The sequence below is a fragment of the Zonotrichia leucophrys genome, chromosome 3 (assembly GCF_028769735.1).
Source record: "Zonotrichia leucophrys gambelii isolate GWCS_2022_RI chromosome 3, RI_Zleu_2.0, whole genome shotgun sequence".
Lineage (NCBI taxonomy): Eukaryota > Metazoa > Chordata > Aves > Passeriformes > Passerellidae > Zonotrichia > Zonotrichia leucophrys.
Genome location: NC_088172.1, coordinates 74,253,663 through 74,269,784, shown reverse-complemented (window position 1 = coordinate 74,269,784; position 16,122 = coordinate 74,253,663). Strand labels below are relative to the sequence as shown.

The 16,122-nt window shown below is 42.4% G+C and overlaps 1 protein-coding gene across 2 annotated transcripts in view; it reads left to right on the top strand.

The window, feature by feature from the left end:
- Positions 1–16,122, top strand: part of SDCCAG8 (SHH signaling and ciliogenesis regulator SDCCAG8) — a 106,255-nt gene that overhangs the window by 88,026 nt on the left and 2,107 nt on the right. For both annotated transcript variants that reach the window (XM_064708836.1, XM_064708835.1), the window contains exons 17-18: positions 11,867–11,993; positions 14,044–14,126. In XM_064708836.1, coding sequence (XP_064564906.1) covers positions 11,867–11,993; positions 14,044–14,094 — 178 coding nt within the window. In that variant the 3' untranslated portion in view covers positions 14,095–14,126. The remainder of the gene's footprint in view (positions 1–11,866; positions 11,994–14,043; positions 14,127–16,122) is intronic.

The following is a 16,122-nucleotide window of genomic DNA, read 5'->3' as shown; positions in this document are numbered from 1 at the left end:
TTTCACTGTATTTCCCAAATCACCGAGATACAAATGATCTTCTGCGACAATCTATATTTTTAAAATATCTAGAGCTAAATAATCCCTGTTTTCTTAAAATGCAGTTTAATTGGTTACATGTAAAATAATTATTTGCTCTCTCTTTTGTGGTGTGGAGGGGGGAGTTGGAGGGGAGAAGTAACATACAAGCAGATGTGCTGCTAGATCTACAGGCTTCTGCCAACCATATGGCATCTTAAAGAAAGATGGTTGGAGCGTCTGGATTAGCAAAGAGTCGGGATGGAAAGCCATGTGTCGTGTTGGTACAGGCAGTTGTTTTAGCTCTCTGTAAAAGGCTTCAGGAGATTGTGTAATGGAACAAATGGTACTGCAAGCCTAGTAACAGCCTTACCGCTGCTGGAGAGGCAATTGGCCCCCAGGCGAGTACTGCTTCATCCTTGCTTGTTGGTTTTTTGTGAAGGATTTTTAGATCATTATTATGTGTTCTTCTTTTAACGTACAGGAAACTTGGGAGATGTAATTCTGAACTTTATACTTGAAAGAGAGCTATTGTGTGCTTAGGATTTTTTCACACTCTCGTTTTTTACAATGAAAACATACAGTTCCTTTCTCTTTGAAATTAAAAGCTCGTGCCCCTCTGCAAATTTCCCGCAGAAAAAGGTGGTCTTTCGTGAACACTTTGAGACATCAGTTCACTGAATTTGTCACTGATGCCAAGATTTTGGGGGGAAACTGCTCTCTCTAGGATTTGCTTAGTTAAAAAGAATGGGGCTATTGTGCTTGTGGCTATAATGTACCAGCTTGGCATTTGTATTCTGTTTGACAGGGTGCTCTTTATGCAAACAAGGGCCTGCTTCTGTTAAGGGCAGAACTCCTTTAGTTTTTAGCAACACAGGATTGAGCATTTCATGGGGTTTTGTGTGCTTTACAGGAGTCTGTAGTTCACATTACAGCTCATAGGAGTTATGTCTGGATCAAGATGAAAGCTATTGTATCCAGATCTGTAACAGAAATAGATTTTAGTCATTTCTCTACTGTCAGAGAATAGAACTCTAAATTCCTCTGCATGTTTCAATGAAATCAGGCCTTTTAGTAGACCTGTAAATGCAGTTTTTTTCTCCTTGATAACATTTGTTTCTAAGGAAATCAAACCCTGATGCTACAGTACAGAAGTTCAATAATTAGGATTATTTTATTTGAAGAGATTTTAAGCATGTCATGATCATAAAAATATCATGATTTTTATGTAAGGAGATAACATGAGAGACACCCAAACATTCATTTGTTGGTAAATACTTGCTGAGCAGGTAGTGTTATGGTTTCAGAGACATTAGAAACAAACCATTAACTAGAGAAGCATCTTCCCTATGAGAATCTTTGCTGAAAAATACGCTGCCTTAAACTGGGACAAACGCTGCTCTAGTGCAGCCCAGATTCACAATAATTTAAAAGTAAAATTACAATTACCGTTCTTTTTTCGCTTTAATGTTTTCATGCTCTCCAGAAGGTTCCTTATCTGGAGCTTAGGAAACAGCAGTACTCAGCTTAATCTGCAGTTTAGTTACAGCAGCGCACGCTTTTCCCTGAGCTGCCTGCGTGCCCCCCTGCTCAAGCCTGCATATGTTGCTCCACACTGATCAAAAGTAGCCTCCCTCGGGAGCGAGGCTTGGGTTCATTTTGTCGGCCTGCTCATTACCTCGCCTCAGCCAAGGCTGAGCCAGGTGTGAGGTGGACAGTTGTCCACCAGGAGTGGTGCCAAGACCACCAGCATCTCCCTGGAAGGCTCTTGTGGTGGCTGCTGAGGAGGAGCAGTCGGACCAGTGAGCCCCAGCGGGGACCTCAGGATCTCTTGGGGCACCTGCTGAGCTTTCACTGCCTTCCAGAGACCCCGACTGCTTTCTGCCCATGTTCATGTGGGAGTTCACCAACAGAGAAATGTGCATTTTCTCTGGGCTTCCCATATAAGAAATTTTAAGTAATGATGTGTTTGTGCTGCAGCCACAGTATCGGAGGTTGCCATGTCTACAGAGACAGTAATTGACTGATAGCAGGTAGATCTCTTGTTCTCAAATTGCATGTGTTTGTCTTCTCTATCCCTACTGAAAAGAACAAACCCCATGGTTTATTTTTGAACAAAGAGCCACAGCTTTGTTTTCTTAATTTACTAGTAGTAAGTTAAGGCAGTAAGTTTTCATTTATGTAAGTGAGAATGTTCAGTTTCCAAAAGCATATTGAGACCTCTAAGCTTGCTTGTTTAAATGTTTGCTTCATAAAAGTTACCGCTGCTTACCACTGAAAGATGAGAACGTGGGGAAGTAGCATGAGAAGAGTATAATTTGCCTAAAAAAACTAAGCAAGACCTTTTGCTGTAATCCAAGGGGAAAAATATTCTTCTCATATAGTTACATTGAATATGTGTCAAGAAAGCTATTAACATTTATTTCAATTTGCAGCAAAGGAAAAGCTGATAGTTTAGCTAGAATTTTTCACTATAATTAAAATGTGATGGCAACAGAAGAGTCTGTGCATGCACATGTGGATAGGAGGAATCTTTCTGCTGGAAGGTGCTGGTGTTCTTACCAAGCTGGGATGTCTGTGCAGGGTCCAGTGACCGCTGACTGATGTGCTGAACTGTGACATGGGAGAGCCAGGCTGGAGCCACCTTAGTGCTTGTTTTGTGTGGTATTGCTGACAGCCCTGTGCTGCTATTGCAGGGGCTCTGGAGCTGCTATTCTCATCCACAAGCTAAGCTGCTCTCACCAGAAAGGCATTATTGACCCTTTGCACTGGCTGTGATCTGGGTGTGTTGATACTCATCTCCAAACTGCCTGGTTGCAGTTGTATTCTTTATTGTGGAGGGGTTAATGGTTTTCCTGAAGATAACTGTACTGATATTTGCCTCTAAAACAACAATAAAATTCCCTTATTTCATAGCAATGAATAAGTTCACCTTGCAGTAAATTAAAGCACAGTTGGACTAATGCACATATAAATTACAAAATAGCCAGTCTCTTACAGAGAGTGTAATACTGTCTATAATGTACTAATGCATTTTTAAGATGTATTTTCTGTGAAATGCTTCCCTTCAGTGTTGCTAAGCAATTGCAGGTTTCACTAACTTCATGTGCAGTTTTAAAATATAGTCCAAAACAAAACACCAAGTGGACTCTGCTCACAAGAGCTGAGCTTCATGAAGGTGGGCTGATAATACTGCTCAGATTCTCCAGCTCTTCTTATTTTTCTAAATAAACCTGTGGTTTCTCAGGATGAAACTGTTTTCCTCTCAGCCCCTTCCAGTGCAAAATTACCTTACCATTTTCCCTATCTTTAGTCTCCTGTGTTACACCTGCCATGGTGTTTATTTGATGCTGTGACTCCCTTCAGTCTCAGCAGAGCTGGTTTATGGCTGCACTGGGGAACGTGGGGAGATGGGGCTGGCCCCAGGTGTACAGCCCTGCTCCAAAGTGCTGTGTTGCGTGCCAGCAGCAGCTCCCTGTCAGGTGGGAGCTTGCTTGGCCAGCCAGCACAAACAGAGGCCAAACCCTCCTCAGGTCCCTTGGGTGTATCCATGCAGATCTTGAGCACTGATCTTTCTTACCTCTCACGCACATCCTGGGCTCCTCTGCCCACCTTGACCTCCTTCCCAGCCATTCCCTAGATCTTTATGCCCTTTTTTTCCCTTTTGTTTCCTAGAGTAAGTTTGGAAATTAGAGCTGTAATAGAAGGGGAGTAGGCCTAGCCGGCGCTAAGTTCTCAAATGGAAGAAATCTGGTCTGTGTGGATGGAGAGCAATGAGCCCTTGTGGTTAAGACATCTATCTGAATGTGCTGCACAGAAAAAATTATGTCACCAATATGTCATATTCCTCCTTTTCTGTGTCACAAGCATAAAACTAACTCTGTACAAATCCTACAACTATCATTAGTTTGACTGTGATTTATGTAAACCACAATAACCCTCTGTGAAACTGGAAAAACAAGCAAATGTGTGTTGCCTGCCAGAGCTTAAAGGCAAAATCATTTGTTTGAAATGAACTGGAAGGAGGGGCACCTCTAGAGTGGAAAATAAGGATAATGGGGGTAAAGCAACAAAACTAACAAGCAAAACCTCCATAGATATTTAACAATTTGTGTTTGATATTTTTAGAGTTTATTTTTGTAGTAGTCAAAATATGCACTACAGCAGCCTTGGGGTTGTGCTGCAGAACAGTTTTGAAGGACTGTGATATGTAATCCTTAAAATTGGAAAGATTCCCTTACAGATAACCAAATGAGAAGGACTGTAGCCGGCACTGTTGGCCTCTCATCTGCAAGGTCACTAGTGAGAAACATTTTACCTTTCCAACACAGGCACTGATAGCTAGAGAGATAAGCTTTCTGCTGGTACCTCAGTGCCTGCAGCCCTTGCTGGCTGCAGCCAGGGTCTGGGCTGGGTGAGGACAGCAGGGCCGAACCCAGAGCTGTTCTGTGCGCCTGCAACTGCGACTGTCAGAACAACTGAAGCAGTTGTAGCTCAGCTGCACTGCCCTTCCTTGCGGTAGGGTTTTTTTTTTTTTTTAATTAAGACAATATCTGACAAAGTGAATTAACAGAAGCTGATGCTTTTAGCAGGTTTTTTGCTTCAAATGCCTGATGTCAGCTTGGGCCACATGTACATTCTGCACATGCCATGGGATAGAAAAAGTGAAGACTTGTTTTTCAATTCTCTGCTGCCTGCCCAGACACCACATGTACTGTCTGTTACATGTCGCTTCTGATGAGGTTCATGCTGGGAATTTCTTTTTAAAGGCAAAGTATTTGTGAAGGAAAGAGTTCAGATTGGGCATTAAAAATTCTCAGTGTCTACAGCTTGAATACAGTGATTGCTTTATGTGGACACTAGCTAGCAGTTTGTACAGGTTCAGTTTGTCTGGTAATAAACAAAATAGGAGGAATTGGAATAAGGAGTAGGGGAAATCAAGCGCATGTTTATCAAAAGTACAAAAAATGTTGTAACTAGTGACACAAGCACAGGAAAATTGTTTCAGTAGTACAAATACATATCTTATAAACATGAGGAGACCACTTTTGAAACTTTAGTGGGGTATGTGTCTCCTACCATTATGACTGAGAAATTGTGCAAAATCTGTTCTGTCTGGCACATAACAAAATCAGAGAGGTGAACATCTTTAAAAAAAAAAAAAAGAGTCTGACAATTGTGGTGGTTTGACCAGGAAGAAGTGGGAATTCTGGGATGCTGTGGTCAAACCAATGGATGTTCGAGAGTTTGATACTGGCACCTGGTGTAGCCAGTGGGGTTTGGACACACCTCCGAGAATACACAGGGGTTAAAAAGCAGAGCTCTGGCCCTGGCAGGCTCTCTTGGGACGTCGAGGAGAAGAAGTCGGATCTCCCTCCCCTGTCCAGCCGCTGCTGCTGGGCGGGGGAGGGGCAGCCATGCGGTAGGCCCGGGGCCTGGACAGAGATGGGAGTGAGAAGGCCCTCGAGGATGGAAGGGTGGAGGAGCCCCAAGAGACATCGGGCAGACATTCCCCCCCTCCCCTCCCCAGGAGGGAGAGAGGAGAGCCGGCGACACCGAATGTGATAGCAGCCGGCCCAGGAGGAGAAGGAGGGGGGGAAGAGTGCCTGGCCGGAGCGGCAGCGTGTGTGGGAGTGCCGCAGCTCCGGGACAGACAGAGACTGAAAGTTTTAACCCCTTTCTTTCATGATTGGGGCCTTGCAAAAATGCTAATCCTCCTCGAAGCTGAATAAGAAGGGAGATAGGAGATGAGATGAGACAAGGACCTGGCCTGAAGGACGTAGAGAAGACTGGCTGAGTGAAGAGAGAGATGCTTGGAGTGGCCTTGTGGCTGGACTTTTCTTGTGGCCATGGACTCAGTTTGTTCCTGTGACACAGAGACTGCACTTAGGGGGAGGCAGTGCCTCAGAACCAGGAGGGTTCATCGTGGGGACCCCCCGGCCCCAGGGGGTTGGAAAAATATTGGGGGGACAGATGTCCCAAAGCAGAGACTGTGCCTTTTTGGAGTGAGACAAGGCATCCTTAAAAGACAACCCTAAAAGCAGCTCTGATCCATGCACGGTGGTGAGAGCACTGGGCATGGAAGGAAGATGTCACAAGCGGCAAAAGGACTTTTTCCGGGCGGTGCTGAGTGACATGGAAGCACACGAGGTTTCAGTGTGTTTCCAGGGGAAGCCTATGGAACAAGAAGGACTCCTCTCCTCTTCATGAACTGAAGTTTGAGTATACTAAAGTGTGGTGCCAGGCTGGGCAGTTGGTGATTTGGGAGAATGTATCGGATTAGGAAATTCAGGTAGTGGGGAGGAGGAAAGTGGTTTTTTTGTAAGGTTTTCAATTTTTTTTTTCTTTTCCTTATAGTTTTTCCCTATTTTCCTGTAGTTTAGGTAATAAAGTGTTCTTTATGTTTAAGCTGGAGCCTGTTTTGCTTATTCCTGGTCACATCTCACAGCAGACACCAGGGTGAGGGCATTTTCATGGGGGCACTGGCTCTGTGCCAGGCTCAAACCATGACAACAATACAATTCAATATATTTTTGTAATATTATCTGCTTTGAGCCCTGCTTCTCTCTTTTTTTTTCTACAGTATTTTTCAGCATTCTAAATTACGAGCCTAGATGATCTAGAGAATTGTTTTACTTCATACTTGTCAACTAAAAGCATAAAATAGTAACCCAAATTATTTCTTCTCTAGAGTAAACCTGATCCAGAGTTCATATTCCTACCAAAGGTCTTACTATTCCTTTAAAGGAGGAAAAGCCTCATCTTCACCCAGGGCATTCTGACACAAATAGACATTAGTGAAGCTTTCACCCATATCTTTTCCAGCCTGCTGTACATTCTCTTTCATTGCTTCCTTCCTGTCAAAACCCAGTAGGGCCAAAAGTGGTCATCACAGCGGCCAAGCCCAGCTGCTACACCCCCCTGCTGAAGAGCAGGCTGATAATGTTCTCTTCAGCATGTTAGACATGAGCTATTAGAAGCCCAGGAATAGATCCAGGCTCAGCTTTCCTACATGATCTATTTGTTTAACCTGGTGGGCCAACTGTGGAAGTGAGGACATATTCTAATACTCAGTGGTGACATCTGAAACAAAGGGGAAGCTCCTATGTAAACTTTTAATTAAACCCTATTTGCAGGTGTTGTTGTGGCATGCAAATATTGTTATCTTATTAGAAATTATATGCTATAGGTACTTTAAAAGTATGTGGAAAAATTGAGAGTGTCTTTAGTAAAAGAGAATTTAAATGTTACCCAATAGATATAAAATTTAAGAAAAAATGAGTGATACAAAGCCACCTGGGTCAAGGGGTTCATGGTAAAATGTGGACATTTGCTCCTTAGGTGTCCAGTTCCAAACTGTGCAAAGGATATTAACTTCTAGTTACCATCTGTTAACATCAGTTGGATGAGTTTGTTCTGCCTGTAACATGGGCAAGTGCTTATCTTACTAACCTAGAAGTGGTGTAGATCTGCTCTGCCTGAGCAAATGACAGTCTTGTCCTTTTTGTGGCAACAGAAGTATGATAGGGGTTCCAGAGGGTGGGAAATTCCATGGAAACTTTTTTACTATGCCCTGAACTGTCTCTCTGTGTCATGTTAGAAGTCAGGACTTCCACTGTGACAGAAAGGAGGAGGCTTATTCACCATCTTTAGTTCCTACTCACTGTTACAGGGTGGCTTCTTGGTCTGTGTAGTTTTCCCCTTATGCTTTTTTTTATCTTTTATTAACATGAAAAGGTGCATCAAGTGTTTTGATTTTGAAGCCAGGTGGGAGAATGCAGTTCAATTAAAGGATAGGTTATCTCTGTAGATATTCCTATTTAAATTTTGGGAGCATGTGGAGGCTTCTCTGAGATGCTCATCACTTAAGGTTGTTTCAAGGCACTGATGTATGGGTCAAGATCTTAATTAAACAGTAATTTAGGACACTAGTGAAACATCAGGGTTTAATTTACTATTTGTCTGCCTTTCTAAATACATAGACTAATTTTTTTTACCTCAAAATTTACTGTGTGATTTTATCAGTGCTATAAACCACAGTGAAGTTTCTCATGTGAGTAATAATTTCATTGTTGGTCTCAACATCCTAGTTGTTCACGGAGCTGATTCAAGATACAAAGAGGTAGTGAACATAATTTTTTCTGCCTTAATGAAAATAACAACATCACTTCTGCTATGAAAAGGGAAGGCAGAAAGGTAGCAGAGTTGAGGTGGAAAGAAAGCAGAGGAGATCTGTCCTACCATGCCCATGAGGGGCGTGGGGAGTGACAGCAGTTGGGCTAGTTGTGGCTGCAGAAACAAGCTCAGTGTGAGCACCAGCCATACACCTTAACTCTTTGATGGCAGCAAGTCTGGCACCAGGATCATCATAGAGGTAAAGCAGGCCTGATCACTGACTTGCATTCAGCAGGAGATGACCTCAGGTAGTGCCTGATCTATCTGTGTCAGGAACTAAGTGTGATCATAGTGATCACCCTTCAGCTGCATCTCTGCAGCATGGCAGAGGTCTCCAGCGTGGTCTTTGGTTTTCCCACTCAGAACCAGGAACCACCCCTGATCATTAGGCAAATGAGCAATGCAGGAGCAACCTTAGAAACTCATAGTTTGACACTCTTGGCCTGACAGGACAAATGCATTTTAAGGGCAGTTTGCTGCACAATGACGTGTGCTGGTTGTGCTGGGCTTTGGTCACTCTGGGGGACAGCAGGAGCCAGGCCTAGCACCCCCTCACCCACAGAGATGTGGCCCTGGCGCTGGTGGCCCCCTGTGTGGCTGATGCCCCAGCCCTTGCCCTGGGGTGCCTGGGGGTCGCAGCACCCACTGCTGGGGTGATGGGCTGGCCTGTGTTACCATGGCAACTGGCAGATGGGGGCTTCAGCAGGGGCAGCGGGGAGGCAGCCGCGGCAGCACGCTGGCCGAGCTGCTCAACAACAGCCCTTTCAGCACTGACAGCTCCGCTCTGGCTGGCCAGAAGTAGTTATCAGATTACTTGTATTAAAACCTAATTAAGATGTGTGCCAGTAAATGCAGCATGATTATTGGATTTGGTGATTTAACTGCTGCAGGTTGCTGCAATCCAATCACACCATTTCAGCAAATCCAGCTCTGTGGAGTAAAGTGAAAACGTTTTACATCAGTAACCTGACTATGCTGAAAGAGTAAATAACCTTTTAATGCCTCTACTATGTCAAGGACTGACTGATACCCACTGCAGGGTGACTGGGTACTGCCCACAGATCCTTGCATATTAATTTCCTTCAAATCAACATTAAAACCCAGAGGAGGGCTGACAGTTTATGTCAGCTTTTACCTTCATTGTGGATTGCCTGTGGATTAATGGGTCTGAGTCTCCCAGGACAGGGAGCTTGCAGCCTGAGTCCTGCGGGTGCTCCTGCTTTAGCTATGTGTTGTTATAGAAAAGAAAGCAGCTTTTGTTTTTATCTGTAGGCCACACATAAGGGGAAGTGTAACATGGTGGGTGCTAGTACAACTTAAGAGTGTTGGATGCAACAGAAGTTTATTCTGCAGGTGGAATTCACCTTGATGCCAAAGCTGTCCTTTGTGTTTGATATTTCACGTCATTTCTGCAGGGTCTTGCAGTGATTGTCTAGCCATACCTGTCAAAGTGTAACAAAACCCTATCTATCACTTTTCCCTTCTTTTCTGGACAGCCTGGGGTATAGCCTAGTCTCAGATGCAAATTTCACTGCCATGTGAAGTCTTCTGCATGTTGTAATTGCACAAAAAAGCAGGGTAGTTTGGAGCCCTTCTAACATAAAGCTGCCTATGAGTTCCAGGTACTGAGAATCAGAGCAAAACATTTACCTTGAAACTTTCACTGCAGCTTGTGATGCCTTGGTTGTGTTCTCTTTCTGTGGAACCACTCATCTCATGGAACTGTCTCCTGCCTCCATATAGAAATTGGGATTGGTTTGAAGTGGTTAATGGGAAATTATGTGAAGGATATTGTTATTACTACTGACTGGGAGCTTTCTCCTTAGTGCCAGGCTGTCCTGTGGATAGTTCAAACATGGTACCATGGTTCATGAGCTACATTTTCACCTTGTGCCTTGAAGTAATGTGACAGAGCATGGTGTCAGACCCTGTCCTCCAACACGGCCAGGCCAAGGGGGAGCAGCTGCATGCCATCCCAACTGGACAGATCTTGACACTTTGGTGGAAAAATGACCTCATTTAGGCAGGAGGGACACAGTGGTCACTCAGATGCTCAGGACACAGTACGTTTGCCTGGTAGGTGCTGTTGCCAAAGTGAACGTGGCGACCGTGCAACCTCCCTCACTCGTATTAGCAAAATGTGCAGAAGGTTCTGTCACCCAGTTGTAAAAATGATGGCAGGCATCGATGTGCAGTTGTAACATATGGGAAGTACAGTGAATGTGGGTGGAGCTGTTCATTTCTCATCTTGAATCATTTACGAGATCAGCAGGCAGGCCAGATACAATGCATATGGGAATGTGTGGCTGTGCTGCACATGTCACACGTAATAGCAGATACTGTGAGAGGGCCCAGAGCCTGTCCTCAGGAGCTAAACGCAGCAGAGCAGGCTGGGAGTCCCAGTGTGTGGACCAAGGGCCAGCTTGGCAGCAGTTTTGGGAGAGCAGACTGGCAGACAGAATTTGGGAATTCACAGATCCAGATCTGCATTGACTAGAACTGCACCCTTTTCATCCATTGTGGCCCAGAGCTGTAGATCAGTATGTTATTAAACCTGCAGTCAAGCACTGGAGATACAGATGATAAGGTTGTGGCCTGCTGGTCAAACCCAGCTCACTGCCTGTGTCATCTTTCTCCCTCTGCTCAAGGAGACAGTCTAAATATAACAATGGGTGGTGAAGTTACAAGCAGAAAAGTGTAATTGATTATTTCCATAATTAAAGACTTTTCCATTCACAGCAGTTTATTTGAAAGGACATAGAGCTTCACTATAGAGCACACTAGGCCTTGTGTCCAGTAATATTTTTGAAATTTGCATGGGCTACCTGTGATTATCTACTAAAAAATATTGTTCTGATGTAAAATTCACATTAGTTGGAAATTGCTTCTGACTGGATGCCAGGAGTAATAAACAGTCACTGGAGAAATAACAAGTGATACCTGCTTTTGTGATTAAAGAAATAAATGTGCAGTTGACCTGTCTTACCGCACTGTTGTCCCAACTCAGGCACATGTTCTTTCAGTGTAAGCAGAAAGCCTCTGCATGTTTCTTCTGATACCTGCCAGCTTTTCCCCTCTGTTTTGCAGCCCCTGATGAGGAGGGACTTTGGAATGATGGACTCTTTACATCTTTCCCCAGGAATCCCTGTTAGACTGTTAAAGGATCTATGCTGACATGCTTAATTAACACTAAGCTTACTTGAAATAAGTGCTATGTTCTGTAATGAGTTTTGGACATTGACCAGCTTGCAAAGAGCAGTGGATAGAAAACAGAAGTTTTTGTCATTTCAGGTCCAGTTTGTCAGGGAATTTGGGCATTTGGTTTTATAATCTGGGCTACTGCATGTGTTTCAAGAAGACAGTTACAGAAGCAGATACAGAGTGTGCAGCTTGCTTAGCTATAGGTGTTGGGATACACTCCTGCAATCTTTACTGATATCACAGCAAAGCAAATTTGCTGTCATGTCCTCATAAAGCTTCTAAATTAAAAGTGCAGACCTTTAAAGTGCTAATTTAAAGTGTGAAAATACATTTAAAGCCCATCCTAGGAGTAATACTTTAGTCTCAGCCCAACCACCAGCCTGATCTGCCACCAACAGTGCAAAGATCAAAGCTTTTTCCATGAACTCCAACTTCAGATGCTGTGCAACCCTTTTATCTATTTCTTTTCCAGGTTACAGCAGCTTGACAAGCACTGCCAGGCCACTGCCCAGCAGTTAGTGGAGTTGCTCAACAAACAGAATCAGCTCTTCAAAGAGAAGCACCTGCTTACAGAAGAGGTGCAGTTTCTGAGAACACAGGTACTGTGCCAAAAGAAAAGAAAGTCTAAGGGGAACACTGCAGGTTTAGCAGAGAAATCTGCCAGCAGTCTGATTTCAACTGCTGGATTTTGTTGCTGTTGTTCTTTTAAATACAGCATTACCTTATAAAAAATAAAATAAAAATTCACACAATTGGAAAGGTAGCTGAACCTGACTCTCAAATCAAAACTAAATGAAAAAAAGTGTTTTGAAGTGACAATAAAAAAGCAGAAGTTATTCTCAATGACAGTTCTTAACTTCTTAACTGAAGATTTTTGTGTTGCTTTTTCAGAGAAAAGGGAAATCTGTTCTTTAACATCATTAATGTTTAAATAGTTACTTGACATTGATAATTGCTTAGAGGTTTTACTGCCATTTGTCAGACTAAAGTCCTTCTATCACTTAATGATTTTTTTTCTCTTTATTTTTAAAAGTTATTTATTTTTTTTTGCTGCTCAATGACCACTCATGGTAAGACTCTTGGGTTTGTCCTGTGCAGAGCCACTAGTTGAGCTTTGATGATCCCAGTGGGTCTCTTTCAACTCAAGATATTCTGTGATTCATGCACCCAGATGTGAGATGGTAAAGGTACAGTCTTGCCTGAGCAATCATCACATCTCTGCTTCTCCAGCAGTTCTGATTGTTGCTTCCAGTGGTCCCTAGGAAGCTGTGGCTTCTTATGGGCTGTTCTGGCTTTTTTTGTTTTGGCCACTGTTCTTTGGCCAGTAAGTGCTTTGGAAATAAGGGAGAAGACTGCAGGGCTGGGTTTTTTCTTTTTTCTTCTTTCGCTTTTTTTTCAGAAAAAGGAAGAGAACTAACAAGCATAGAATGAGGTTTTCAGTAAAACTATCAGATAATCAAACTCAAGGTTGAATTAGTGTATTTACTTAGTTACAAAGCAAATTACAATGCTTTCTAACTTTCAAAGTTGTGAGTTTGCCCAGGATAGTTGGAGTTTGCTTAACATGGTAACAAAGGACATTCAGTGTAGGAAATTTAGTCTAGTAGCACACCTAACAGTAAACAGAACATGAATTGGCTTAGAACTTTAAAGTACTTAAATCATACTATTTTTGTAGTCTTTTTATCTGTAGAAGTCAGTAAATGTTTAACCTAGAATAAAATCCATACTTTGTTAAGCCCCTAATCATGTCCATGTGTTCAGTTTTACAGGACTTCCTGTTCTAGTAGACAAACTCGGTGGCTTATGGCAGTGTATGGTTATCAGCATGTAGTAACTACTGGCAAATTTTAGGGCAACCATAGTGTTCTCTCTATAAGAGAGGTTCAGGAGGTGGTTGTTCCCAAAATAAATTAAAATTCCTGCTTTCAGAAAAGCACTCTTGGTAATGTGAACAGCCTTTACAAGGTCCACAGGGATTTTGTTATTGATAATCTATTTTATCTGGAAGTGATTGTGTTTTTATGGAGTTGGGCAGAAGTACAAAAATCATACAAAAGAGGAAAAAATCATTCAAATACTAAAATTCCTATCAATACTTGACTGGCAAAAGCTGCCTTCTTTATGTTCATTACAAGTTAATTGTGCTCCAGAGGACACTTTTTAAGTTGAGAACAGTCAGAAAAGAAGAATGATAGAAAAAATTATTACAGAATGAGTCCTAAAAATCTATGTGCAGATATTTAAAGCAATGGTGGTTCTCTGGGAACTGGAATTCAGCCCAAAAGTGCTGCTTGGAATATCAGACAATTGGTTTAAGGAAACTGAAGAACAGTTCACCATAAATGGAAGCTCTTTGCAGAAAGATTGGCTTTAGTTAGTATAGAAATACTGAAACCAAACAACTGCATAGTTAATGTTGATCAAAGGTTAAAGTGACCTCATATTCCACATTTTACTATATTGTCCAACAATTCCAGTAAAATACAGTTTATAATTAACAAAGTTTTTGGAGGTTCTTTTGTGGGGAGGGGAGGTGGAAACCTCAGCCATACCTAATCTTTTAAAGATTATGTAAAATACACTAAGCTAAATGTGCTATTGTATCTTGGAACATGAGCCTGTAGTAACTGCAGTTGCATATTTCAGGGAAAAAAATGGGATGCAGATCTCAAACAGGACACAGATGGAATGAAGTAAAAACCTGGATGAATAAAGAGAAATGAGCAGAAGTAGGTATTTTTTTTCTATATCCTATATATAGAGTGGGGGGGAGAGGAAAGGAGAGCACGACTAAAACTATTTGCAGATGTGAGTTGAATCTGGCAAACACTTAAAAGACAAAAGGAAGAAGGAAGTGTTTGAAACATTTTTGGATTTGAAACTGTTGAAGCTTTTTGTGCTTTGATTTTTTCTCTTTAAGCACTTAAAAATTTAAGGACAAGCACTCAATAGCAAATACAAGTTTACCTAATAGAATTTATTTTAAAAAATCCTAAATATGTAAGTTGAAGGGAAAGGGGGATGTACAACCCTTAGCTAGGTGGGAACTTCTGGAAGATCTCAGATTTAAGCCAGGTACTTTTTGTCTGGATAGTCACTAGGCATTTGTCTTTTGATTGGAATGCTTAGTTTTGTTGCTTCCAGTATTTTCTGTCTGAGGAAGCTTGAATCATCCCTATCTCTTCAGAAAGGCTGCAAATGGTTTTGTAATAAATCATAACAGCTATTGTCACATTGAAAGAAACATTATCTTGATATTTGTATTTGGAGCAGTGCTGTCATGTTACAGTAGTGCAACATAGCTATAGGTGTTCCTACTGCCTTGTAAGAGTTACTAAACTTTTAAAGTTTAAAGAATTTAAAATTGCATCATTTACTTGAATCTAGCTGACCTACTCAACAAACCTAATAAGCCCTGAGCCTTGATAGGATTTGTTTTCAAAAGTCATATTACTTCCACTGTAGTTTTTTATTTCTAGTGTTACATGTTTTTTAACACATTTCTAGTGTTACATGTATGGGGGGAAAGACAGCAGAAAGAAAAAAAAAAGGTCTTTCAATTCAGCTACATTCTGGTGTGTTGAGAGCATGTTTTTCTTGGAAAACTCATTTGACACTGTAAGGAAAATTCAGGGTTTTAAAGGAAAAAAAATAATAAAAGAAGTACCTGATCCTGCTGTAATGCTGCATTCCTTTATAGGCTACATGAGCATATTCAGGACCTTGTAAAGGTAATCAAATTTTAATTATGGGATTTACACCTCTCATTTTGAAAGTTTTTGTAACACTCAGGTTTGGAATGTTTACCTTTGAAAGTCTCTTGTATAGTGGAATTCACCCTAAGGCAGGAGGATACAGGTATTTAATTACCTTCGTACATAGGTATGAAATAGAGAATACTAAATAAATGTGCACAGAAAGCAAACAAACATCTAAACAGAGATTGCTGGAAACCTCAGCACCCCCCACCAGGCATGAGTGTATCTGTGAGAGCTGGGATGCCTCTCTCTTGCAGGATCTGCCTTGGTGTCCATCAGTTTGACAGAAATCAGTATTTGTCCCGGTGGATAATCCCCTCACAGCCCCCGGCTGCCAGAAGGGGTTGCTGGCCAGCTGAGCCAGTGAGAGCACAGACGGGTAGGATTTGGACCTTGAGGATTACTTCCAGCGAGGGCTGTCATCCTGTGCTGCTGCTCTGACTTCCCATGAAGATCTCCTCCTGCAAGCCAGCCTCTCCCTGGCCAGGAACCTGCACCCTCCCTGTGCTCTCCGTATGGCTGAGCCACTAAAGCTCTCTCCTCCCTCCCTGCAGATGTCTGTGTCACAGTGAGCGTGTCTGTGAGCTGATCACCCTCCTTCTAAAAGGAAGTTAAAGTACTCACCCGCGCCTGTGCTCCCATCCTCACCCCAGTCACTCAGCAGGAGGCACTGTCAGAATTACAGCTGGTCTGGAGCAGGGGTTTTCTTTCCTTTCTTGTGTCAGCAGGAATTTTCAGTGAGACCCCAGTGGTTAATGCAGCAGTGTTCCCAAGTGCTCTGTTTGCTTTTTATTTTTTATTATGTATTACAGAAGGGGGAGCCTTATTTCCAGCAAACAGGTAGGTCATCCATCTCTGCTGTCAAAAGTGATTCAAGCTGATCCTTACATGGCTTTCAACCTCAGGAGACCTGAAGATTGCTTTGGTTATTAGGAGAGAGCTTTTGTTTTAGTGTAGTCTTACTGCA